Here is a 25,863-nt window from a genome sequence, read left to right on the forward strand (position 1 = left end):
ATTTGAACCAGGTCTAATTAATACAGGAACGTGTGCTTAAGGTAAATGTGAAGGTTCACTCTGGCTCAACCTGATAGTTAACCTATTGTGAGGTCAAAGGACGCTCTCCTGGACCTGCCCTAGCAGCTCTGGACCTGAGCTATGCCTTCATATTACCAGACCTCACACACAATGCATAGTTGAAAGTGCCATTTTCACTGTGGAATGGATTCCTTTTGAGGGAATGAGGCCTGAAGACGCTGTCGCCGCTGTATTCAGAGGATGAAAGACGGAAGCCATTTTGTGTCGACCGGGGCCTTATTGAGTATGCAGAGCACATGTTGTAGCCCAGAGCCGGAGACAGCAAGCACTGGCTGGCTCTGATAAATTCCGCCTGGCCTTGGCTAAACCCACACACTCCCCAGCTTCACTTCACTTAGCAGACAGAGAGCTAATTGAAGATGATCTCACAGATAAGTGCCCGACTGCACTCCCCCCCCCTTCTTCCCTTCTCTTCCCTCCTCCCCACCCTATTTCTTTCATTCTCGCTAGCCTTTCACTCTCTCTCTCTTTTCTTTTGTTTTATTATTTTTCTCTCTGTCCTCTGTCTTTATCGCCGCGTTTCACTCCCTTCACTCTCTCCTGTCCTGTCTCTCTTTCCTTTTGTCTCAATCTTTCTCTGTCCTCTGTCTTTCCCTCTCGCTTTCTTTTTTTTTCTTTCTCTCAGCTGCAAAGGCAGTGATGCCTTCTCTCCTCTGCTCTAGTCTCTCTCTCTCTCTTTCTCTCTCACACACACATTCTCACGTTCTTCCTCTCTCTCTCTCTCACACTCTCTCTCTCTTGCTCGCTCTCACTCTTGCTCCTTTTCTCTCTCCTACCTTTTATCGAATTTAAAGCACAACAGGCCTGCCTTTTCATAAGAAATACCAATTCAAGTGGTGAGATTAGGCTTCTGATGATGTTTGACAATAGCTGTGCATGACACTCTCCAATTATATTTGATGGTCACACTGCCCTGAGACCCAGTCTATCCCATATCTCCTCAGTGTTATTGGTGTCTGTAATGGTCCTTTTTCATGTACTTCCCGAAGTGTGTGCTGGTGGTGCTTTTACTGTGTCTTGAGTACATCGTTAAATGTCCTAGGTATCTGGAGAGTCTTCGTTGAAATAAAATACTCTCGGTTCTCAGTTGTGCGTTCTATATTAGGTTCTAACCTCTCCTTTTTCTCTTTGGTTTCTCTTTATCATTGGGTTCTAAACACTTGTTCTCCTCTGTCTGTTATCCATTGCAGCACGGGAGGAGAATGTGGCCACGTTCCGCGGCTCCGAGTACTTCTGCTACGACCTGTCCCAGAACCCCATCCAGAGCAGCAGCGACGAGATCACGCTCTCCTTCAAGACGTGGCAGCGTAACGGCCTGATCCTCCACACGGGGAAGTCGGCTGACTACGTCAACCTGGCCCTGAAGGACGGGGCGGTGAGCCTGGTCATCAACCTGGGGTCAGGGGCCTTCGAGGCCATCGTGGAGCCTGTCAACGGGAAGTTCAACGACAACACCTGGCACGACGTCAAGGTCACGCGCAACCTGAGACAGGTAATAGTGGCTCGGGAGGGTGAGAGTGGACAGCACTGTGGTGCTGACACATAGCGTGTGCAAACATGCAGATATATTCAGGACATTCAGGTCAACTGATACTATAGGATAGGTAGAAGACCCATATATTTTGTTCGTCTTAAATAGATTCGACAGTTCCCAAATATTTTTTTTAATGCGTTATACATTCTCCTGTTCTTGTAGTTTTTTTGGTCTGTTTCATAAATGAGAAAGTTCACAAGAATTTTTACAGTTGTTTTTTTTTTTTTTTTCCAAGACTGTCTCTATTTTTAACCCCCTTGTCTTACTATTTCCTAAAGACATGGTTTATTTCATGCCTACTTTTACCTACTTTCCCCTATTAATTTTCTCCATATGTTCTGAATTCCAAGAACACCAATTTCCGGGCTGATTTTCTTCGGTCCACTGTTTCTTCGGTCCACCCCTACAATCCTCTCTCTCTCCCCTCTCCCTCCTTCACGTCTTATCGTGGGTGCTGGCAGGGAGAAGCTTCAGCCAACCACGACGACTCCTGTTTACCCCAGACTGATCTCTGTTTAGCTGTAAAATCGGCCACAAACCCACAATAAAATATATTCTAATTGTCAAGGTCCTGTTCCCTTCCACATCCTCAGTGAGAGTTGATGGAGGGAGGGTTCTGGCTCAGGCAAGGGGGCAAAAGATAGACTAGGATTTCAACTATGTAAGGAATTGTAGTAATGGTTTTCCTTCAGTTCTAATAATATATTACAAATTATATTTATATTTTTTGTAAAATACAATAATGCGAAATGTTGTCTCTGACATTTCATTGGAAACGTTTTCATATTGCTACTTTAGTAGTGTTTTTAATCTGATCTCTACTCAGTTTAGGAGAAAGCTCAAAGCTGAAATGGATGCTTTGTGAAGGTGCTGTATGAAGTCTAGCTAGTTACATTCCATTCAGCTAATTACGCAATCTGGGAAGGGTGTTTCTTTTAAAGGAGCATTATCTCATGGGAAAGTCGAGCAGCTCTTTGGAATCTAAACCAGGTTGATATTCTATGTAAGTATGTATGTTATGTCATCACTTCATCAAGGTCAACTCAAGGTTCATCCCCCTACCTATGGAATACTCTGGATTTCAAATTGAGCTCGATGCCATCAAATATTTCCCTTTTTCTCTGTTACCCACTTTCTCTCTCTATTTATTTTTCTTAGTTATTTCTCTCTTTCTCTCTGTCTCTCTCTCAATCACCCTCTCTCTCTCTCTCTCTTTTCCCTGAGAACAAGCTTTTGTAGATAATCAGAACTAACCACTCATGGAATGAATCATTGTCCTACTAACTGTTGCCTAACCAGCTATTGTACTAACAACACCTTAACTCTTCATCATTGTTTATTAATTTATTTTATTTTTTATTTTTTATTAACAACCCCTCTGTTCACTATTTAATTTCCTTTCTTCCCCCTTTTCCTCAAAGCAATCAGGCATTGGACACGCTATGGTAAACAAACTCCATTGTCTGGTAGATATCATTCCAATTTTCCTTTTTTGGGGGTTTGCTGTGTGCTCCTTCCTTCCTTCCCCTCTTCCTTTTTCTTTGACTCTTCATTCTAGACACCATTGTCAAAAAAATGTGGAAATGGGGTTGGTATTTCTTGGCTTTCTTTATATTGGATTCTCTCCCTCCATCGTTCATGATTTGGTTCTATCGTTCATCTTTCTTTTTCTCACACTAGCTTCTCTCCTCTTCTGCTTTCCTTTCTACAACTTCTTCCTCTCTATTCCAAAGCCCTCCAAATCAAGTCTTTCTTTAGGGCTTACTGTTTGACTAAAACCTCCTTTGCATTCCCTATGTTTTGGCCGATGACTGTCGACCAAACTGCCAGAAGCTTTCCACAACTACAACTACAAAAAAAGAGGAAAGAAAACCCAAAAGTTCACCAATGGGAGCTCTGACAGTTGTTTCCAGTACACAGTGGCGCATGGCATGCCTAAACTTCTCCACCCTTCCCTTCGATCTCACACTATCCTCATCCCTTGCTTTCCCAATAACCTGCCTAACTAACACTTAACTCACCTGCCATTCACGCTGTCATTTGTGTGTGGTGAATGTTTTTAGAAGTGGTGATTCTGATGCTACCACCTCCCTTGATAACCCCCCCTCTCATGGCTTTTGGTGTGGTCTGATTGTGTAGTGATTGGGCTTTGGCATGCTCCATCCAGCTGACTTAGAGGTTAGACCTTGCTTTGTGTTAGCACCCCATTCACTCAACTCATCTTGTTATTAAGAAAATAACTAACTACAACATGGCTATAATACTCATGGCTTGTTCATATGTAGAATTAGCAGCACATCCCTTTTTTTGCATGCTTGTCAATGTCTCCACTATCCAGATATCAACTCAAACTAAAATGAGCACAATCAATTTATCCTTGGTGTTGTTGGCATCCTACTAACCCTTCAAGTCTAACCAAATGCCAAATCCCCAAAGAAACCTCATTTACTAACTTGCATCAAAGTTAAAGAAAATATGTCAGTGGGAATATTTTCTTTATCTGCCCTGGTTGAGGGTAAGAGTTGACGTACTTGACAGAAACACAGATGAATCCAATGACATGGTCCAGGTTGTGGGACTGGGCCACACACTTGAAGTCATTACACTAGCGAGCATTACTAAGACACAATATCGAGACAAAAACCTAGTCCCTGTTAGATTAACCTGAGCATAAACCTCTGCCTACACCCTGACCCCCGTACCCTCCTTTCTCCCCCAAAACCCAAGATGGTCATGAGTGGACTTTCTCCTTCCTGGTTCTTCCCGTTGTCTAGGTGACGATATCAGTTGACGGTATCCTGACGACCACGGGGTATACCCAGGAGGACTACACCATGCTGGGCTCAGATGACTTCTTCTACGTGGGTGGAAGCCCCAGCACCGCCGACCTGCCTGGGTCTCCTGTCAGCAACAACTTCATGGGCTGCCTCAAAGAGGTGAGACTGCTGCAATATGTACATTTACATTCAAGTGGAACATACAGGGTTTTTAACAACTTTGCAGATATGAAACAAATATCAGTAGAAAAAATATCAAGTTCCCAGTTTATGCTTCAAAACCAACTTTATAAGAGGTTGTAGAAATAGGTTTTATTTGACTCAAAATGTCATAACTTACATAAAGGCATTGTTGGCAGAATAGATGGATGCAGTTCAAAGCATGATTAATATACAGTGCATCCGGAAAGTATTCAGACCCCATGATTTTTCCACATTTTGTTACGTTACAGCCTTATTCTAAAATGGATTAAATAAAAAATCGTCCTTATCAATCAACACACAATACTCCATAATGACAAAGCAAAAACAGGTTTTTAGAAATGTTTCCAAATGTATTCAAATAAAAACAGAAATACCTTATTTACATATGTATTCAGACCCTTTGCTATGAGACTCGAAATTGAGCTCAGGTGCATCCTGTTTACATTGATCAGCCTCGAGATGTTTTTACAGCTTGATTGGAGTTCAGCTGTGGTAAATTCAAATGATTGGACATGATTTGGAAAGGCACACACCTGTCTATATAAGGTCCCACAGTTGACAGAGCATGTCCGAGCAAAAACCAAGCCATGAGGTCGAAGGAATTGTCCGTAGAACTCAGAGAAAGGATTGTGTCGAGGCACAGATCTGGGTACCAAAATATTTCTGCAGCATTGAAGGTTCCCAAGAAAACAGAGGCCATCATTCTTATTTGGAAGACCCACCTAGACTCTTCCTAGAATTGGCCGCCCGGGTAAACTGAGCAATCGAGGGAGAAGGGCTTTGGTCAGGGAGTTGACCAATAACCTGGTGTTCACTCTGACAGGGCTCCAGAGTTGGTTAGCTAGCAAGAATTGTGAATTGCTACCGATGCTGAACTTGAATGACTGTTATCCACAGTTAGCCTATCTGTTAGTTGTCAACCGTGCATGACTTGGGCAGGAGCTCACTGGAGCTGAGTACCGACACCTCAAATGTTCTACTGCTTGAGCTCCTGTTCTTCTTATAGAATATTAGCTCAAAAGTATTGTGGAGCTCCTGCACCTAAATATAAACAGTACCAGCACCAAAAATGAGTACTGGCACCTATTTCAGTCCAAGTCAAGCACTGGTTGTCAATCAAATGTATTTGGCATCGATCAAATTGGCTGCCAGGAAGGCAAGTTCCAAAAACAGGCAAGCTGCGGAAGGATGAGCAGGCTACTATTCCCCATTGTTTCAATGCAATTTTGACGGCCAACTAGCTTAAAAAGTTTGAGGGTTTATCTAATTTTCTCTAGTTAGATTTGAGCTTATCTCGCTCTGGCTAGCATTATTTGTTGATGTGCATAGGCAAATGAGGGGGAGAGAGCCTACCTTTTAATGGTTGTTTGATCAATAGGACTGTGAAATTTCTAAATGTAAAAGGAGAAATCCATTCAGTTGTATTTTGGGGCTTTTGGCGAATGCGTTCTAAAGATCTAAAGTTGTGCTGTTGCTACTGCCTGTAAACACACAGTCCAGTTCAAGGTTAATGAGTCTTCCTGGGTGTGTATTTGAACGATTTTAATTTAATGTTGCTAAAACACTGTCAGTTCCACTTTAACATTTGAGTCATTTAGCAGACACTCTTATCCAGAGTGACTTACAGTTAGTGCATTCATCTTAAGATAGCTAGGTGAGACAACCACACATCACCACTGTCACATTTGCATTTTAGTCATTTAGTAGAAGCTCTTATCCAGAGCCACTTACAATCAGTGCAATATGTGAGTCTGTGCTTTACACCAGTGTTTCAAAAATGGCTGGTTAGGACCAAATGGTCCAGTGGGTTACTGTTCAAGCTTGGGTCGAACGTTTGGGAACCGCTATTACAGTAGTGTGGGTTCGCTAAAATGTGTTGAATGTCATAGGTCACTTGTAAAGAGAGTATCTTGCAATGTGTATTATGCTCTGTGGATCCTATGAAATCAGGGCTAAATTCAATAAAGCCCATCTGGTTTTGAAGAAGGGAGAGATCAGAGCTTTCAGTATCTTCTGGGAGCCATCTGATCCAATTCACAGTGGTTATTCATTTTCACCCGACATCAAATTGTTGCAGGCGCATTTAATTTTGTTTTTCAATTGTTGGTAAATCATTTGATTACGGCCGCGGACGTCAAGCAGTTGCCTGGATGCAGAGGCTCAGGTGAAGTGATGGGATGGGATTCGTTGACTATGCAGCTGGGTTTAAATCTAACAGGAGAGAAGGAAGCAAAGGGACAGTCTGAAAACGGGTCTGTTTGTTCCATTGGGTCTGTTCCTGCTCAGAGATGATTTTGATTAAGCCAATTTTTTTTAACAGTGTCACAGTTTCCCCCTGAGCACACAAACACACACAGTTCCCTGGAGCTGGTGATGTCATCTTTTAACGCTTGGCTGGAGACGGTTGCTACAGTGTGGCAGTATGGCCCTGTATCTCTCTCTGGAGCTGTTCCCTACTGGTACACACACACAAAAACATACATACACACAAAATACACAATTTCACCCCCTGCCCAAACACATGTTCCCACACCCCCTGCCACCTCCTCACCACCTCTCCATTAGAGCGTCATGTAGCCCAGGAGATCGGGGGAAATGTGTAGTAGCCATATAATCTCCCTTGCCCTACTTCCTGCTCTGTGCCATGCTGGGCAGGTCTGCCCATACTGACCCAATCATCACTGTATCACTGGGGCCACTAGCTCACCAACACCATGATGCATGCGTACATGTATGAACACGCGTGTACTTACACAAATGTTCACACACGTTCACTGGTCCTAGGGAAGTCATTGTTCCCTCAATGTTGATCAAAATGCATTTAGTCCCTATTCCTTTCATTCCATTTCCTCTCAATACATGGGTCAACGACACACACACACACACACACACACGCAAACATGGCGCGGGAGAGAATAGGGGACATTTTATGGGCTCCTGCCCATAATGTTTCTACCATCGTTTCCTATGACTGAAAAGAGTGTCTGGACATCAGAACAGCTATCACTAACCTCAATTTGGACGAGAACTTCTACTTCAATGAGTCGAGGGCAAAATACATGCTGATTAGCCCAAATCTCCAACACTATAAAGTCCGGCGTGGGGAATACCTGACGAGACTATGTCGAAGAGTGGATAAATTACCCCTACACTCCGTTCTATTGGCAAACGTGCAATCACTGGAGAATAAACCGGATGAGCTCCATTCGAGACTATCCTGTCAACGTGATCTGAAGAACTATAATACCCTATGTTTCTGAGTCGTGGCTGAACAAGGATTTGGTAAATATGCAGTGCCTTCGCAAAGTATTCAGATCCCTTGACTTTTTCCACCTTTTGATACGTTACAGCCTTATTCTAAAATGGATTAAAAAAATAATAATATTCCTCAGCAATCTACAATGACGTTGAGAAATCTTTGCACATTTATTAAAAATAAAAAGATACATAGCTTATTTACATAAGTATTCAGACCCTCTGCTATGAGACTCGAAATTAGGCTCAGGTGCATCTTGTTTCAATTTATCATCCTTGAGCTGTTTCTACAACTTGATAGGCACACACCTGTCTATATAAGGTCCCACAGTTGACAGAGCAAAAACCAAGCCATGAGGTCGAAGGAATTGTCCGTAGAGCTCCGAGACGACAGCATTATGTTGAGGGTTGAAAGTCAAATCAAATCAAATTTTATTTGTCACATACACATGGTTAGCAGATGTTAATGCGAGTGTAGCGAAATGCTTGTGCTTCCAGTTCCGACAATGCAGTAATAACCAACAAGTAATCTAACTAACAATTCCAAAACTAATATCTTATACACAGTGTAAGGGGATAAAGAATATGTACATAAAGATATGAATGAGTGATGGTGCAGAGCAGCATAGGCAAGATACATTTACATTTAAGTCATTTAGCAGACGCTCTTATCCAGAGCGACTTACAAATTGGTGAATTCACCTTCTGACATCCAGTGGAACAGCCACTTTACAATAGTGCATCTAAATCATTAAGGGGGAGGGGGGTGAGAAGGATTACTTATCCTATCCTAGGTATTCCTTGAAGAGGTGGGGTTTCAGGTGTCTCCGGAAGGTGGTGATTGACTCCGCTGTCCTGGCGTCGTGAGGGAGTTTGTTCCACCATTGGGGGCCAGAGCAGCGAACAGTTTTGACTGGGCTGAGCGGGAACTGTACTTCCTCAGTGGTAGGGAGGCGAGCAGGCCAGAGGTGGATGAACGCAGTGCCCTTGTTTGGGTGTAGGGCCTGATCAGAGCCTGGAGGTACTGCGGTGCCGTTCCCCTCACAGCTCCGTAGGCAAGCACCATGGTCTTGTAGCGGATGCGAGCTTCAACTGGAAGCCAGTGGAGAGAGCGGAGAAGCGGGGTGACGTGAGAGAACTTGGGAAGGTTGAACACCAGACGGGCTGCGGCGTTCTGGATGAGTTGTAGGGGTTTGATGGCACAGGCAGGGAGCCCAGCCAACAGCGAGTTGCAGTAATCCAGACGGGAGATGACAAGTGCCTGGATTAGGACCTGCGCCGCTTCCTGTGTGAGGCAGGGGCGTACTCTGCGGATGTTGTAGAGCATGAACCTACAGGAACGGGCCACCGCCTTGATGTTAGTTGAGAACGACAGGGTGTTGTCCAGGATCACGCCAAGGTTCTTAGCGCTCTGGGAGGAGGAAACAATGGAGTTGTCAACCGTGATGGCGAGATCATGGAACGGGCAGTCCTTCCCCGGGAGGAAGAGCAGCTCCGTCTTGCCGAGGTTCAGCTTGAGGTGGTGATCCGTCATCCACACTGATATGTCTGCCAGACATGCAGAGATGCGATTCGCCACCTGGTCATCAGAAGGGGGAAAGGAGAAGATTAATTGTGTGTCGTCTGCATAGCAATGATAGGAGAGACCATGTGAGGTTATGACAGAGCCAAGTGACTTGGTGTATAGCGAGAATAGGAGAGGGCCTAGAACAGAGCCCTGGGGGACACCAGTGGTGAGAGCGCGTGGCGAGGAGACAGATTCTCGCCACGCCACCTGGTAGGAGCGACCTGTCAGGTAGGACGCAATCCAAGCGTGGGGCCGCGCCGGAGATGCCCAACTCGGAGAGGGTGGAGAGGAGGATCTGATGGTTCACAGTGTCGAAGGCAGCCGATAGGTCTAGAAGGATGAGAGCAGAGGAGAGAGAGTTAGCTTTAGCAGTGCGGAGCGCCTCCGTGATACAGAGAAGAGCAGTCTCAGTTGAATGACTAGTCTTGAAACCTGACTGATTTGGATCAAGAAGGTCATTCTGAGAGAGATAGCGGGAGAGCTGGCCAAGGGCGGCACGTTCAAGAGTTTTGGAGAGAAAAGAAAGAAGGGATACTGGTCTGTAGTTGTTGACATCGGAGGGATCGAGTGTAGGTTTTTTCAGAAGGGGTGCAACTCTCGCTCTCTTGAAGACGGAAGGGACGTAGCCAGCGGTCAGGGATGAGTTGATGAGCGAGGTGAGGTAAGGGAGAAGGTCTCCGGAAATGGTCTGGAGAAGAGAGGAGGGATAGGGTCAAGCGGGCAGGTTGTTGGGCGGCCGGCCGTCACAAGAAGCAAGATTTCATCTGGAGAGAGAGGGGAGAAAGAGGTCAGAGCACAGGGTAGGGCAGTGTGAGCAGAACCAGCGGTGTCGTTTGACTTAGCAAACGAGGATCGGATGTCGTCGACCTTCTTTTCAAAATGGTTAACGAAGTCATCTGCAGAGAGGGAGGAGGGGGAGGAGGATTCAGGAGGGAGGAGAAGGTGGCAAAGAGCTTCCTAGGGTTAGAGGCAGATGCTTGGAATTTAGAGTGGAAGAAAGTGGCTTTAGCAGCAGAGACAGAGGAGGAAAATGTAGAGAGGAGGGAGTGAAAGGATGCCAGGTCCGCAGGGAGGCGAGTTTTCCTCCATTTCCGCTCGGCTGCCCGGAGCACTGTTCTGTGAGCTCGCAGTGAGTCGTCGAGCCACGGAGCGGGAGGGGAGGACCGAGCCGGCCTGGAGGATAGGGGACATAGAGAGTCAAAGGATGCAGAAAGGGAAGAGAGGAGGGTTGAGGAGGCAGAATCAGGAGATAGGTTGGAGAAGGTATGAGCAGAGGGAAGAGATGATAGGATGGAAGAGGAGAGAGTAGCGGGGGAGAGAGAGCGAAGGTTGGGACGGCGCGATACCATCCGAGTAGGGGCAGTGTGGGAAGTGTTGGATGAGAGCGAGAGGGAAAAGGATACAAGGTAGTGGTCGGAGACTTGGAGGGGAGTTGCAATGAGGTTAGTGGAAGAACAGCATCTAGTAAAGATGAGGTCGAGCGTATTGCCTGCCTTGTGAGTAGGGGGGGAAGGTGAGAGGGTGAGGTCAAAAGAGGAGAGGAGTGGAAAGAAGGAGGCAGAGAGGAATGAGTCAAAGGTAGACGTGGGGAGGTTAAAGTCGCCCAGGACTGTGAGAGGTGAGCCGTCCTCAGGAAAGGAGCTTATCAAGGCATCAAGCTCATTGATGAACTTTCCGAGGGAACCTGGAGGGCGATAAATGATAAGGATGTTAAGCTTGAAAGGGCTGGTAACTGTGACAGCATGGAATTCAAAGGAGGCGATAGACAGATGGGTAAGGGGAGAAAGAGAGAATGACCACTTGGGAGAGATGAGGATCCCGGTGCCACCACCCCGCTGACCAGAAGCTCTCGGGGTGTGCGAGAACACGTGGGCGGACGAAGAGAGAGCAGTAGGAGTAGCAGTGTTGTCTGTGGTGATCCATGTTTCCGTCAGTGCCAAGAAGTCGAGGGACTGGAGGGAGGCATAGGCTGAGATGAACTCTGCCTTGTTGGCCGCAGATCGGCAGTTCCAGAGGCTACCGGAGACCTGGAACTCCACGTGGGTCGTGCGCGCTGGGACCACCAGATTAGGGTGGCCGCGGCCACGCGGTGTGGAGCGTTTGTATGGTCTGTGCAGAGAGGAGAGAACAGGGATAGATAGACACATAGTTGACAGGCTACAGAAGAGGCTACGCTAATGCAAAGGAGATTGGAATGACAAGTGGACTACACTTATCGAATGTTCAGAACGTTAAGCTTACGTAGCAAGAATCTTATTGACTAAAATGATTGAAATGATACAGTACTGCTGGAGTAGGCTAGCTGGCAGTGGCTACGTTGTTGACACTACACTAATCAAGTCGTTCCGTCGAGTGTAATAGTTTCTACAGTGCTGCTATTCGGGGGCTACCTGGCTAGCTAGCAGTGTTGATTACGTAACGTTACGTTAAAAGAACGACAATAGCTGGCTAGCTAACCTAGAAAATCGCTCCAGACTACACAATTGTCTTAGATACAAAGACGGCTAAGTAGCTAGCTAGCTACGATCAAACAAATCAAACCGTTGTACTGTAATGAAGTGAAATGAAAATGTGATACTACCTGTGGAGCGAGGCGGAATGTTGACCGGGTTGTTGAAGTTCAATTCGGAAGACGTTGGCTAGCTGTTGGCTAGCTAGCTAGCAGTGACTCCTACGTTAAGGACGACAAATAGCTGGCTAGCTAACCTCGGTAAATTAAGATAATCACACTAAGTCAACACACTCTAAGCTACACAATTACCTTGGATACGAAGACAGCAAAGACAACTATGTAGCTAGCTAACACTACACTAATCGAGTCATTGAGTGTAATAGTTTCTACAGTGCTAGTGGACGTTAGCTAGCTGCTGTGCTAGTGGACGTTAGCTAGCTGCTGGGCAGAAAGCAGTGTAGACTACGTTAGGACGACAAAATACGATCAGCAAAGACAACTATGTAGCTAGCTAACACTACACTAATCGAGTCGTTGAGTGTAATAGTTTCTACAGTGCTAGTGGACGTTAGCTAGCTGCTGTGCTAGTGGACGTTAGCTAGCTGCTGGGCAGAAAGCAGTGTAGACTACGTTAGGACGACGAAATACGATAATTACGCAATTATCTTTGATACAAAGACGGCTATGTAGCTAGCTAAGAAGAAATTGCTAAGATTAGACAAATCAAACCGTTGTACTATAATGAAATGTAATGAAAAGTTATACTACCTGCGGACCGAAGTGTAGATGCGACCGCTCGCTCCAACCCGGAACCGGTAGATAGTAGATGGTATCGAGTACAGTATATACATATGAGATGAGTATGTAAACAAAGTGGCATAGTTAAAGTGGCTAGTGATACATGTATTACATAAGGATGCAGTAGATGATAGAGTACAGTATATACGTATACATATGAGATGAATAATGTAGGGTATGTAAACATTATATTAGGTAGCATTGCTAGTGATATATTTTACATCCTTTCCCATCAATTCCCATTATTGAAGTGGCTGGAGTTGAGTCAGTGTGTTGGCAGCAGCCACTCAATGTTAGTGGTTGCTGTTTAACAGTCTGATGGCCTTGAGATAGAAGCTGTTTTTCAGTCTCTCGGTCCCAGCTTTGATGCACCTGTACTGACCTCGCCTTCTGGATGATAGCGGGGTGAACAGGCAGTGGCTCGGGTGGGTGTTGTCCTTGATGATCTTTATGGCCTTCCTGTAACATCGGGTGGTGTAGGTGTCCTGGAGGGCAGGTAGTTTGCCCCCGGTGATACGTTGTGCAGACCTCACTACCCTCTGGAGAGCCTTACGGTTGTGGGCGGAGCAGTTGCGGTACCAGGCGGTGATACAGCCCGCCAGGATGCTCTCGATTGTGCATCTGTAGAAGTTTGTGAGTGTTTTTGATGACAAGCCGAATTTCTTCAGCCTTCTGAGGTTGAAGAGGCGCTGCTGCGCCTTCTTCACGATGCTGTCTGTGTGAGTGGACCAATTTAGTTTGTCTGTGATGTGTATGCCGAGGAACTTAAAACTTACTACCCTCTCCACTACTGTTCCATCGATGTGGATAGGAGGGTGTTCCCTCTGCTGTTTCCTGAAGTCCACAATCATCTCCTTAGTTTTGTTGACGTTGAGTGTGAGTTTATTGTCCTGACACCACACTCCGACGGCCCTCACCTCCTCCCTGTAGGCCGTCTCGTCATTGTTGGTAATCAAGCCTACCACTGTTGTGTCGTCCGCAAACTTGATGATTGAGTTGGAGGCGTGCGTTGCCGCGCAGTCGTGGGTGAACAGGGAGTCGTGGGTGAACACCCACTGTGGGGCCCCAGTGTTGAGGATCAGCGGGGTGGAGATGTTGTTGCCTACCCTCACCACCTGGGGGCGGCCCGTCAGGAAGTCCAGTACCCAGTTGCACAGGGCAGGGTCGAGACCCAGGGTCTCGAGCTTGATGACGAGCTTGGAGGGTACTATGGTGTTAAATGCCGAGCTGTAGTCGATGAACAGCATTCTCACATAGGTATTCCTCTTGTCCAGATGGGTTAGGGCAGTGTGCAATGTGGTTGAGATTGCGTCGTCTGTGGACCTATTTGGGCGGTAAAGCAAATTGGAGTGGGTCTAGGGTGTCAGGTAGGGTGGAGGTGATATGGTCCCTGACTAGTCTCTCAAAGCACTTCATGATGACGGAAGTGAGTGCTACGGGGAGGTAGTCGTTTAGCTCAGTTACCTTAGCTTTCTTGGGAACAGGAACAATGGTGGCCCTCTTGAAGCATGTGGGAACAGCAGACTGGTGTAGGGATTGATTGAATATGTCCGTAAACACACCAGCCAGCTGGTCTGCGCATGCTCTGAGGGTGCGGCTGGGGATGCCTTCTGGGCCTGCAGCCTTGCGAGGGTTAACACGTTTAATGTTTTACTCACCTCGGCTGCAGTGAAGGAGAGACCGCATGTTTCCGTTGCAGGCCGTGTCAGTGGCAGTGTATTGTCCTCAAAGCGGGCAAAAAAGTTATTTAGTCTGCCTGGGAGCAAGACATCCTGGTCCGTGACTGAGCTGGATTTCATCTTGTAGTCCGTGATCGACTGTAGACCCTGCCACATACCTCTTGTGTCTGAGCCGTTGAATTGAGATTCTACTTTGTCTCTATACTGACACTTCGCTTGTTTGATAGCCTTACGGAGGGAATAGCTGCACTGTTTGTATTCGGTCATGTTACCAGTCACCTTGCCCTGATTAAAAGCAGTGGTTCGCGCTTTCAGTTTCACGCGAATGCTGCCATCAATCCACGGTTTCTGGTTAGGGAATGTTTTAATCGTTGCTATGGGAACGACATCTTCAACGCACGTTCTAATGAACTCGCACACCGAATCAGCGTATTCGTCAATGTTGTTGCCTGACGCAATACGAAACATGTTCCAGTCCACATGATGGAAGCAGTCTTGGAGTGTGGAATCAGCTTGGTCGGACCAGCGTTGGACAGACCTCAGCGTGGGAGCTTCTTGTTTTAGTTTCTGTCTGTAGGCAGGGATCAGCAAAATGGAGTCGTGGTCAGCTTTTCCGAAAGGGGGGCGGGTAGGGCCTTATATGCGTCGCGGAAGTTAGAATAACAGTGATCCAAGGTTTTGCCAGCCCTGGTGGCGCAATCGATATGCTGATACATTTTAGGGAGTCTTGTTTTCAGATTAGCCTCGTTAAAATCCCCAGCAACAATGAATGCAGCCTCAGGATGTATGGATTCCAGTTTGCAAAGAGTCAAATAAAGTTCGTTCAGAGCCATCGATGTGTCTGCTTGGGGGGGAATGTATACGGCTGTGATTATAATCGAAGAGAATTCTCTTGGTAGATAATGCGGTCTACATTTGATTGTGAGGAATTCTAAATCAGGTGAACAGAAGGATTTGAGTTCCTGTATGTTTCTGTGATCACACCACGTCTCGTTAGCCATAAGGCATACGCCCCCGCCCCTCTTTTTACCAGAAAGGTGTTTGTTTCTGTCGGCACGATGTGTGGAGAAACCTGCTGGCTGCACCGCATCCGAGAGCGTCTCTCCAGTGAGCCATGTTTCCGTGAAGCAAAGAACGTTACAGTCTCTGATGTCCCTCTGGAATGCTACCCTTGCTCGGATTTCATCAACCTTGTTGTCAAGAGACTGGACATTGGCGAGAAGAATGCTAGGAAGTGGGGCACGATGTGCCCGTCTCCATAGTCTGACCAGAAGACCGCCTCGTTTCCCTCTTTTACGAAGTCGTTTTTTTGGGTCGCCAGCTGGGATCCATTCTGTTGTCCTGGTTGAAAGGCAGAACACACGATCCGCTTCGCGAAAGTCATATTCTTGGTCGTACTGATGGTGAGTTGACGCTGATCTTATATTCAGTAGTTCTTCTCGACTGTATGTAATGAAACCTAAGATGACCTGGGGTACTAATGTAAGAAATAACACGTAAAAAAAAAAACTGCATAGTTTCCTAGGAACGCGAAGCGAGGCGGCCATCTCTGTCGGCGCCGGAAAAATCACCAACAACACAGTGGCCTCCATCATTATTAAATGTAAGAAGTTTGGAAGGACAACCATCACTGCAGCACTCCATCAATCAGACCTTAATGTTAGAGTGGCCAGACAGAAGCCTCTCCTCAGAAAAAGGCACATGACAGGTTTGAGGTTCTGCTCGCCTGAGTTAGAATAACTCATGATCAAATTTAAACCATAGTGTTTACCATCTATAAGACCGCACTCAACGAGCTGTATAAGTAAACTAGAAAATACTCACCCAGAGGTGGCGCTCCTCGTGGCCGGTGACTTTAATGCAGGAAAACTGAAAACCGTTGTACCTAATATCTACCTGCATGTCACCTGTGCAACTAGAGGTGAAAAGTCCTCTTTTTAGACCTGAACAAGGCTGGGATGGGCTACAGGACAATAGGCAAGCAGCTTGGTGAGAAGGCAACAACTGTTGTCACAATTATTAGAAAATGGAAGAGGTTCAAGATGACGGTCAATCACCCTCGGTCTGGGGCTCCATGCAAGATCTCACCTCGTGGGGCATCAATGATCATGAGGAAGGTGAGGGATCAGCCCAGAACTACATGGCAGGACCTGGTCAATGACCTGAAGAGAGCTGGGACCACAGTCTCAAATAACACCATTAGTAACACACTACGACGTCATGGATTAAAATCCTGCAGCGTACGCAAGGTCCCCCTGCTCAAGCCAGTGCATGTCCAGGACCGTCTGAAGTTTGCCAATGACCAACTGGATGATCCAGAGGAGGAATGGGAGAAGGTCATGTGGTCTGATGAGACAAAATTAGAGCTTTTTGGTCTAAACTCCACTCGCCGTGTTTGGTGAGAACACCATCCCAACCGTGAAGCATGGAGGTGGAAACATCATTCTTTGGGGATGCTTTTCTGCAAAGGGGACAGGACGACTGCACTGTATTGAGGGAAGGATGGATGGGGCTATGTATCGCAAGATCTTGGACAACAACCTCCTTCCCTCAGTAAGAGCATTGAAGATGGGTCGTGGCTTGGTCTTCCAGCATGACAAAGACCCGAAACACACAACCAGGGCAACTAAGGAGTGGCTCCGTAAGAAGTATCTCAAGGTCCTGGAGTGGCCAAGCCAGTCTCCAGACCTGAACCCAATAGAACATCTTTGGAGGGAGCTGAAAGTCCGTATTGCCCAGCGACAGCCCCGAAACCTGAAGGATCTGGAGAAGGTCTGTATAGAGTGGGCCAAAATCCCTGCTGCAGTGTGTGCAAACCTGCTCAAGAACTACAGGAAACGTATGATCTCTGTAATTGCAAACAAAGGTTTTTCTACCAAATATTAAGTTCTGCTTTTCTGATGTATCAAATACTTATGTCATGCAATAAAATGCAAATGAATTACTTAAAAATCATACATCATACACGTGATTTTCGGGATTTTTGTTTTAGATTCCGTCTCTCACAGTTGAAGTGTACCTATGATAAAATTCCAGACCTCTACATGCTTTTTAAGTAGGAAAACCTGCAAAATCGGCAGTGTATCAAATACTTGTTCTCCCCACTGTATATATCCTAACCAGAAGCCATGAGTTACAGGCAACATACGCACTGAGCTAAAGGCTTGAGTTGCCTTCCAACGAACCATCAAAAAGGCAGAGCATCATGGTCTAAGGCACTGCATCGCAGTGCTAGCTGTGCCACCAGAGACTCTGGGTTCAAGCCCAGGCTCTGTCGCAGCCAGCCGCGACCGGGAGGTCCATGGGGCGACGCACAATTGGCCTAGCGTCGTCTGGGTTAGGGAGGGTTTGGCCGTTAGGGATACCCTTGTCTCATCGCGCACTAGCGACTCCTGTGGCGGGCCGGGCGTAGTGCACGCTAACCAGGTTTCCTCCAACACTTGGTTGGAGAATTGGTTGGGTTGTGTTTCGGAGGACGCATGGCTTTCGACCTTCGTCTCTCCCGAGCCCGTACGGGAGTTGTAGTGATGAGACAAGATAGTAACTACTAACAATTGGATACCACGAAATTGGGGAGAAAAGGGGGGGGGTGAAATAAAATATTAAAGGCAAAGCATCAATACAGGACCAAGATCGAGTCCTACTGCACCAGCTCTGATGCTCATGGTATGTGGCAGGGCTTGCAAACTATTACGCACTACAAAGGGAAACCCAGCTGCGAGCTGTCCAGTGACGTGAGCCTATCAGATGAGCTAAATACCTTCTGTGCTCACTTTGAGTCCAGCAACACTGAACCATGCATGTGAGCACAAGCTGTTCCGGAAGACTGCATGAACACGCTCTCCGTAGTCGATGTGAGTAAGACCTTGAAACATGTTAACATTCACAAGCCCGCAGGGCCAGGCGGACTACCAAGACGCATGCTCAGAGCATGTGCTGACCAGCTGGCAAGTGTCTTCACCGACATTCACTCTCCCTGACCGTCTGTAATACCTGTTTCAAGCAGACCACCATTGTCCTTGTGCCCATGAACGCCAAGGTAACCCTGTCTAAATTACTATCGCCCCGTAGCACTCACATGAAAGGCTTTGAAAGGCTGGTTGAATGGCTAACATCAACACCATCATCCCAGACACCCCGAACCCACTCCAATTTGCATACCGCCCTAACAGATCCACAGATGACGCAATTTCTATGCCTCTCCACACCGCCCTTTCCCATCTAAACAAAAGGAACACCTACGTGAAAATGCTGTACATTGACTACAGCTCACCATTCAATGCCATGGTGCCCTCCAAGCTCATCACTAAGGTGAGGACCCTGGGATTAAATGCCTCCCTCTGCAACTGGATCCTGGACTCCCTGTAGGCAGCAACACATCAGCCACGCTGACCCTCAACATGGGGACCTCTCAGGAGTGTGTGCTTAGTCCCCTCCTGTATTCCCTGTTCACCTACGACTATGTGGCCGTGCACGACTCCAACACCATCAGTAAGTTTGCCGACGACACGACGGTGGCAGGCCTGATCACCGACGATGATGAGACAGCCTACAAGGAGGAGGTCAGAGACCTAGCAGTGTGGTGCCAGGACAACCACCTCTCCCTCAACATCAACAATACAAAGGAGCTGATTGTGGACTACAGGAAACGGAGGGCCGAGCACTCCCCCATACACACCGACGGGGCTGTAGTGAAGCAGGTCGAGAGCTTCAAGTTCCTTGGTGTCCACAGTACTAAGGAACTATCATGGTCCACACACACTAAGACAGTCGTGAAGAGGGTACGACAATGCCTTTTCACCCTCAGGAGGCTGAAAAGATTTGTCATGGGCCCTCAGATCCTCAAAAAGTTCTACAGCAGCACCAATGAGAGCATCTTGACTGGCTGCATCACCCCTTGGTATGGCAACCGCTTGGCATCCGATCGCAAGGCGCTATAGAGGGTAGTGCGTCAGAGGAAGGCCCTAAATAGTCTCTTCTCGCTTCTACCGTACAGGAAGTGGTACCAATGCACCAAGTCTTGGACCAACAAGACCCTGAACAGCTTCTACCCCCAAGCCATAACACTACTAAATAGTTAGTCTGTGTATCCATTGGTTAACTATTTAACTATCTGGTAGGCCGTCATTGTAAATAAGAATTTGTTCTTAACTGACTTGCCAAGTTAAATAAAGGTCATTTGTTTTTTTTAAACTAAATAAATCTGCATGGACCCTTTTTGCACTAACTCATTTGACTCATCACATATACTGCTGTTACTGTTTATTGTCCATCCTTTTGTCTAGTCACTTTATCCCTACCTATATGTGCATATCTACCTCAGTTACCTCGTAACCCTGCACATTGATTCGGTACTGGTACCCCGTGTATATAACCAAGTTATCGTTACTCATTGTGTATTTATTCCTTGTGTTATTATTTTTCTATTATTTCTCTTTGTTTCTCTCTGCATCATTGGGAAGGTCCCTTAAGTAAGCATTTCACTGTTAGTCTACTCCTGTTGTTTACGAAGCATGTGACAAATACATTTGATTTGACACACACGCACACACATGCAAACCCGCACGTACACAGAAACACTGCTATCCTCCACACTGCACTCCCTGCCATTAACACTAATTTGCCTGCTGGCGATGCTCTTGTCCGTGCCATCAAACGCTATTATGGATAAATGTTTTGTTACCATGGCATCAGGTAGGCCCCCACGTCTCCCGCAATTGAAAAAACACACACACACACACACACACACACACACACACACACACACACACACACACACACACACACACACACACACACACACACACACACACACACACACACACACACACACACACACACACACAGAAGCGTGACTTGGTAGCCGATTATTATGCCTTACATATGTGGACATAATAACAGTCTTTATGCCTCCTTTTTCCTCCATAACACATCTTTGTGGTGTTCCTACCAGAGAAACACTGACGAAGAGACACCTACAGCAGTTCTGTTGAAATAATGTCCAATTCAATCATTGATACTTGTAATGTATTTCTAATCATCATAGAATCATATGTATGTCATTTCTGAATGACAGTACATGTTATTTTGTAGCATAACATAGTTACTGTTTATTTTGTTATTTCAAATCATTTATTTTGTATTGAGTAAAATGTTTTGTTTTATATTGTCATATTCTAAACTGATAACTATAATCCAATAAATGAAATATTTTATGAAAAGAGGTAAAACAATGTAGATGTGATTTGATTCTCCATTTTTATATCTGTTACACCTGTTTAACATTTAGTGAAGGTCTTTCCGTTTATCAGATTGCCATGTCTGTGTTACCAACAGAGTGGGATATTTACTCTGGAGAAGTTGTCTGATAACCAGTGTGATGTGGAGAAAGGTTGAGTCCTTAGATGACCATGCAGTCACCCTGTATAAACAGCCCCAGTGTGTGTGTGTGTGTGTGTGTGTGTGTGTCTGCCCTCAGATCAGATCGAGTTGAGATTAGCTAGTCTAGCTCTAGCCAGTGGCCTGTGGCTGTCCCCATCCACACTGTCACACTCTTACCCCCTATCAACAACACACTCCACACACACACGCGCACACGCACACACACACACACACACACACACACACACACACACACACACACACACACACACACACACACACACACACACACACAGACACACACACACACCACCAGGTCCACTAGAAGTCTGACATATAGTACACGATATGTACAAATTAGTGGATTCGGCTATTTCAGCCACACCCATTGCTGACAGGTGTATAGAATTGTTCGCACCGCCATGCAATCCCCATAGACAAACATTGGCTGTAGAATGAACTTACTGAAGAGCTCAGTGACTTTCAAGGTGGCAGCGTCATAGGATGCCACCTATCCAACAAGTCGGTTTGTCAAATATCTGCTCTTCTTGAGCTGCCCTGGTCAACTGTAAGTGTTGTTATTGTGGAAACGTCTAGAAGCAACAGCAGCTCTGCCGGGAAGTGGTAGGCCACACAAGCTTGCAGAACGGGACCGCTGAAGCGTGTAGCTCGTAAAAATCGTCTGTCCTCTGTTGTAACACTCATTACCGAGTTCCAAACTGCTTCTGGAAGCAAGGTCAGGCCAATGTATAGTGCCAACTGTAAAGTATGGTGGAGGAAGAATAATGGTCTGGGGCAGGTTTTCATGGTTCGAGCCAGGCCCCTTAGATCCAGTGAAGGGAAATCTTAAAGTAACAGAATACAATGACATTCTAGACGATTCTTTGCTTCCAACTTTGTGGAAACAGTTTGGGAAAGGCCCTTTCCTGTTTTAGCATGACAATCCCCTGTGCACAAAGTGAGGTCCATACAGAAATGGTTTGTCGAGATCAGGAACTTGACTGGCCTGCACAGAGCCCTGACCTCAACCTCATCGAACACCCTTGGGATGAATTGGAACGCAGACAGCGAGACAGGCCTAATCTCCCAACATCAGTGTCCAACCTCACTAATGCTCTTGTGGCTGAATGGAAGCAAGTCCCCACAGCAAATTTCAAACATCTAGTGGAACCCCTTCCCAGAAGAGTGAGGCTGTTATAGCAGCAAAGGGGGGACCAACTCCATATTAATGCATATGATTTTGGAATGAGATGTTCGACGAGCAGGTGTCCACATACTTTGTCATGCATTGTACAGTTGAAGTCTGAAGTTTACATACACCTTAGCCAAATACATTTAAACTCAGTTTTTCACAATTCCTGACATTTAATCCTAGTAAAAATTCCCTGTCTTAGGTCAGTTAGGATCACCACTATATTTTAAGAATGTGAAATGTCAGAATAACAGTCGAGAGAATGATTTATTTCAGCATTTATTTATTTCATCACATTCCCAGTGGGTCAGAAGTTTACATACACTCAATTAGTATTTGGTATCATTGCCTTTAAATTGCTTAACTTGGGTCAAACATTTTGGGTGGCCTTCCACAATCTTCCCACAATAAGTTGGGGAAATTTCAGCCCATTCCTCCTGACAGAGCTGGTGTAACTGAATCAGGTTTGTAGGCCTCCTTGCTCGCACACGCTTTTTCAGTTCTACCCACACATTTTCTATAGGATTGAGGTCAGGGCTTTGTGATGGCCACTCCAATACCTTGACTTTGTTGTCCTTAAGCCATTTAGACACAACTTTGGAAGTATGCTTGTGGTCATTGTCCATTTGGAAGACCCATTTGTGACCAAGCTTTAACTTCCTGACTGATGTCTTGAGATGTTGCTTCAATATATCCACAGAATGTTCCATCCTCATGATGCCATCTGCCTTGTAAAGTGCCACAGACCCCCCCTGCAGCAAAGCACCCACACAACATGATGCTGCCACTCCCGTGCTTCACGGTTGGTTCTTCGACTTGCAAGCCTCCCCCTTTTTCCTCCAAATATAATAATGGTCATTATGGCCAAACAGTTCTATTTCTGTTTCATCAGACCAGAGGACATAATAATCTGTCTGTAAACAATTGTTTGAAAAATGACTTGTGTCATATGCACAAAGTAGGTGTCCGAACCGACCTGCCAAAACTATAGTTTGTTAACAAGACATTTGTAGAGTTGTTGAAAAGGAGTTTTAATGACTGCAGCCTATGTGTATGTAAACTTCACACTTCAACTGTTTGTACAGGCCTGTGTGAGAGCATGGTGCTGGAGTATGGAAAGCACCCCACCCTGTGGTATAAAATGCACACTGCAGCTGCTGAGAGAGAGAGAGGGAGAGGGAGAGGGAGAGGGAGAGGGAGAGAGAGAGAGGAGAGGGAGAGGGAGAGGGAGAGAGAGAGAGAGAGAGAGAGAGAGATCTTGGCAGCGACAGCTTGTCTCAGGATCTGGGCACTATTTGGTGTTTTACAACATCTTGTGTGGTATTGTCTGTTTAACATCAGTCCCTGTTTTTATCCAAACACACACTGTGGGAAGTTGGTATACACCCATAACATGTGGGGGATTGGCATACAACCTCTAGTAGTATTGCTTTTGTAGTCGTGTCGCTAGGTGGTGACCCTAATGGTGTAACAAGGACTCTCACTAACATTACTGACACAGGGTGACACAACCCTCAGTGCCCACCCCCCATCCCACCTCCACACACACACACTCCAGCTGCCATCCCTACCCTCCAGTCTCAATGTCTATGCAAATCACTCCTCTTATGCCATGGGCTAGCGCCATCCTTGAGCAGTGAGTGGTCTGGTCCCACAGACAGAACACACACACAGTGTTCCCCCATACACACATGCATACATACATACATACATACATACATACATACATACATACATACATACATACATACATACATACACACACCCAGCATGCCAGGGGTGTGTTGCATCCTTGAGTGGTATGTGTGTGTCGGTGGTGGTCTGTGCACTGTGGGGACCCGGGGCCATTAATTCCTGGAGAGCGGTGGGCAGGGCCGGCAGGCAGAGATTTATGGGAGAGGCAGACAGCTGTGGATGATTAATGTGTGTGTCACCAAGGGCCCCACTCAGCCCAGACACACACACACACACACACCAATGCAGGGGCCAGGAGGACTATATGTTGTGTGTGTGTGATTGTGTTTGAGGGCCAGAGGAGCATGGACTCCTTTTGGAAATATGGAGGCAGTGCCTTAGAATACACACACGTTTGTTTTACTATCCTTGTGGGGACCAAACAATTGATTCCCATTCAAAATCTTAAACCTAAGCCTAATCCTTAACCTAACCTTATCCCCTAACCTTAAATCGAACCTTAACTCCTAACCATAACCATAACCCTATCCCCTAATTCTAACCCTAACTCTAATTTTAACCCTTACCATAACCTCTAAGCCTAAAATAGCCTTTTTCCTTGTGGGGACCAACTTTTCCTTGTTTTACTATCCTTGTGAGGGCTTCTGACAGTAAAACCGAAAAACACACACTCCCCTCTTAGTAAAGCTGTATGATGAATACTGTGAGGTGTGTGATTCCAATGACGGTTGTGTTGAATGGGGTTTGGCCTTGGTTATACCCCTGTGTCGTTTCTCACAGTGCCAGACAGTGTGTTGATGTCCGTCTCTCTCTCTCTCTGTCAGTCAGTGTGTCTCTCTCTCTTTGAGCGAGTGTCTGGTAGAGGAGATAACAGGCTGATGGAATTCTACTCTCCATATTCAAACACAAGTCATTTTTCATTTCTACATCCACATAGAACACACACACACACACCTTGGTTATACCCTTGTGTCATTTCTCACGCAGCCAGACAGTGTTGAAGTCCGTCTCTCTCTGTCAGTTTGTCTCACCCCCCCCCATCCCACACACACACAGACACATGCTTCTGAATCAGTCGTGTGGGCACACCTACAGTGTTTCACACAGACAATTTTGAATAGACAGAAGCTCAGTCTGTGTTCGTGCCTTCTCATGTCTGTGCAAGAATCAGAGATCACTCACTTACTATCTGTTTGATTCACTTCTAATGCTGTGATTCAGCTGGGGAAACCTGCCCTCTGCATTTGTGCTGCCCTGATAAAATACCTACCATGCGGTGAGACCGTCAAGATAAGTTACTATGTTTTGTAGATGCCTTGCTAAAAGTGACTTGTCATCTTGTCAAGGTTTTCCCTCCGCAAGCTGATCTTTATTTGTATCCACCAGTAATATATATTCAGCATTTTATCAGGAGGCAATTGGAGGAATGGGATTAGTGATGTGTAGCTATTGTACTTGTAAAAATCAACTGGTCCCCAAGCGCAGGCTGCCTATTGTACTGCGGCTCAGTTTCAAATGTGCCCGAACAGATTGTCTCGCAGTCATTTCTCTCTGTCAACCTCTGTAATCAGTCATACGGACGGGTCGGATGTTTGAATATGAAAAATGGTTAGAATATGAAAGATGGTAGGGAAGGCTCAGGAAACTGTGTATTATATTGCATAAATCTCACACATTTTGTTGTGCGAGACAGGTGGTATCAAAAGAGGAAGCAGTCTCAGGAGAATACTAAAACAGAGGATCATTGTGTTTTTCATAATACGTAAATACGAATGTCAAAATGTAAAGTATTTGACATTCAGAGAAGTTACCAGGGCAGACAGGCAGACAGACAGACAGACAGGCAGGCAGACAGACAGACAGACAGGCAGGCAGGCAGGCAGGCAGACGGACAGACGGGGAGACGGAGAGAAATAGAGACAGACAGAGAAAAGAGTGAGAGAGGGAAGTTGAAATGTCACCGGGCACTGCCTGACGCCTCATCACCGGCTCGGCAGGAATTAGCTAGCTGACATTTTACGTAGACGCCCGCCACCACTCCAGATGACAACGTCGCCTGGCGACCAAATTGCAAAGTGTCACTTTGTGTCAGACACGGGGAGACGTCTGAGCGTCTCACGGCTTGTGATGTCTAGAAATTACAGAGAAGCCGGCGGTTGAAACTTGATTTAGATAATGAAAAATGCTTCAGGTCGACGTGACAATGCAGATTAAGCGATGGCAAACGACAGTGATAATATCGCAAATA

General features: G+C 46.1%; 1 protein-coding gene across 7 annotated transcripts in view; it reads left to right on the plus strand.

The window, feature by feature from the left end:
• The window catches only part of nrxn3a (neurexin 3a), a 470,965-nt gene that overhangs the window by 110,996 nt on the left and 334,106 nt on the right, over nucleotides 1-25,863 (plus strand). For 6 of the 7 annotated variants that reach the window (XM_064927554.1, XM_064927555.1, XM_064927557.1 and 3 more), the window contains 2 exons: nucleotides 1,272-1,573; nucleotides 4,390-4,551. In XM_064927554.1, coding sequence (XP_064783626.1) covers nucleotides 1,272-1,573; nucleotides 4,390-4,551 — 464 coding nt within the window. Of the gene's footprint in view, nucleotides 1-1,271; nucleotides 1,574-3,036; nucleotides 3,082-4,389; nucleotides 4,552-25,863 lie in introns of all 7 variants that reach the window. The other variant, XM_064927553.1, reaches the window with a different exon arrangement.

This window comes from Oncorhynchus masou, chromosome 21 (genome assembly GCF_036934945.1).
Source record: "Oncorhynchus masou masou isolate Uvic2021 chromosome 21, UVic_Omas_1.1, whole genome shotgun sequence".
NCBI classification, from domain to species: domain Eukaryota; kingdom Metazoa; phylum Chordata; class Actinopteri; order Salmoniformes; family Salmonidae; genus Oncorhynchus; species Oncorhynchus masou.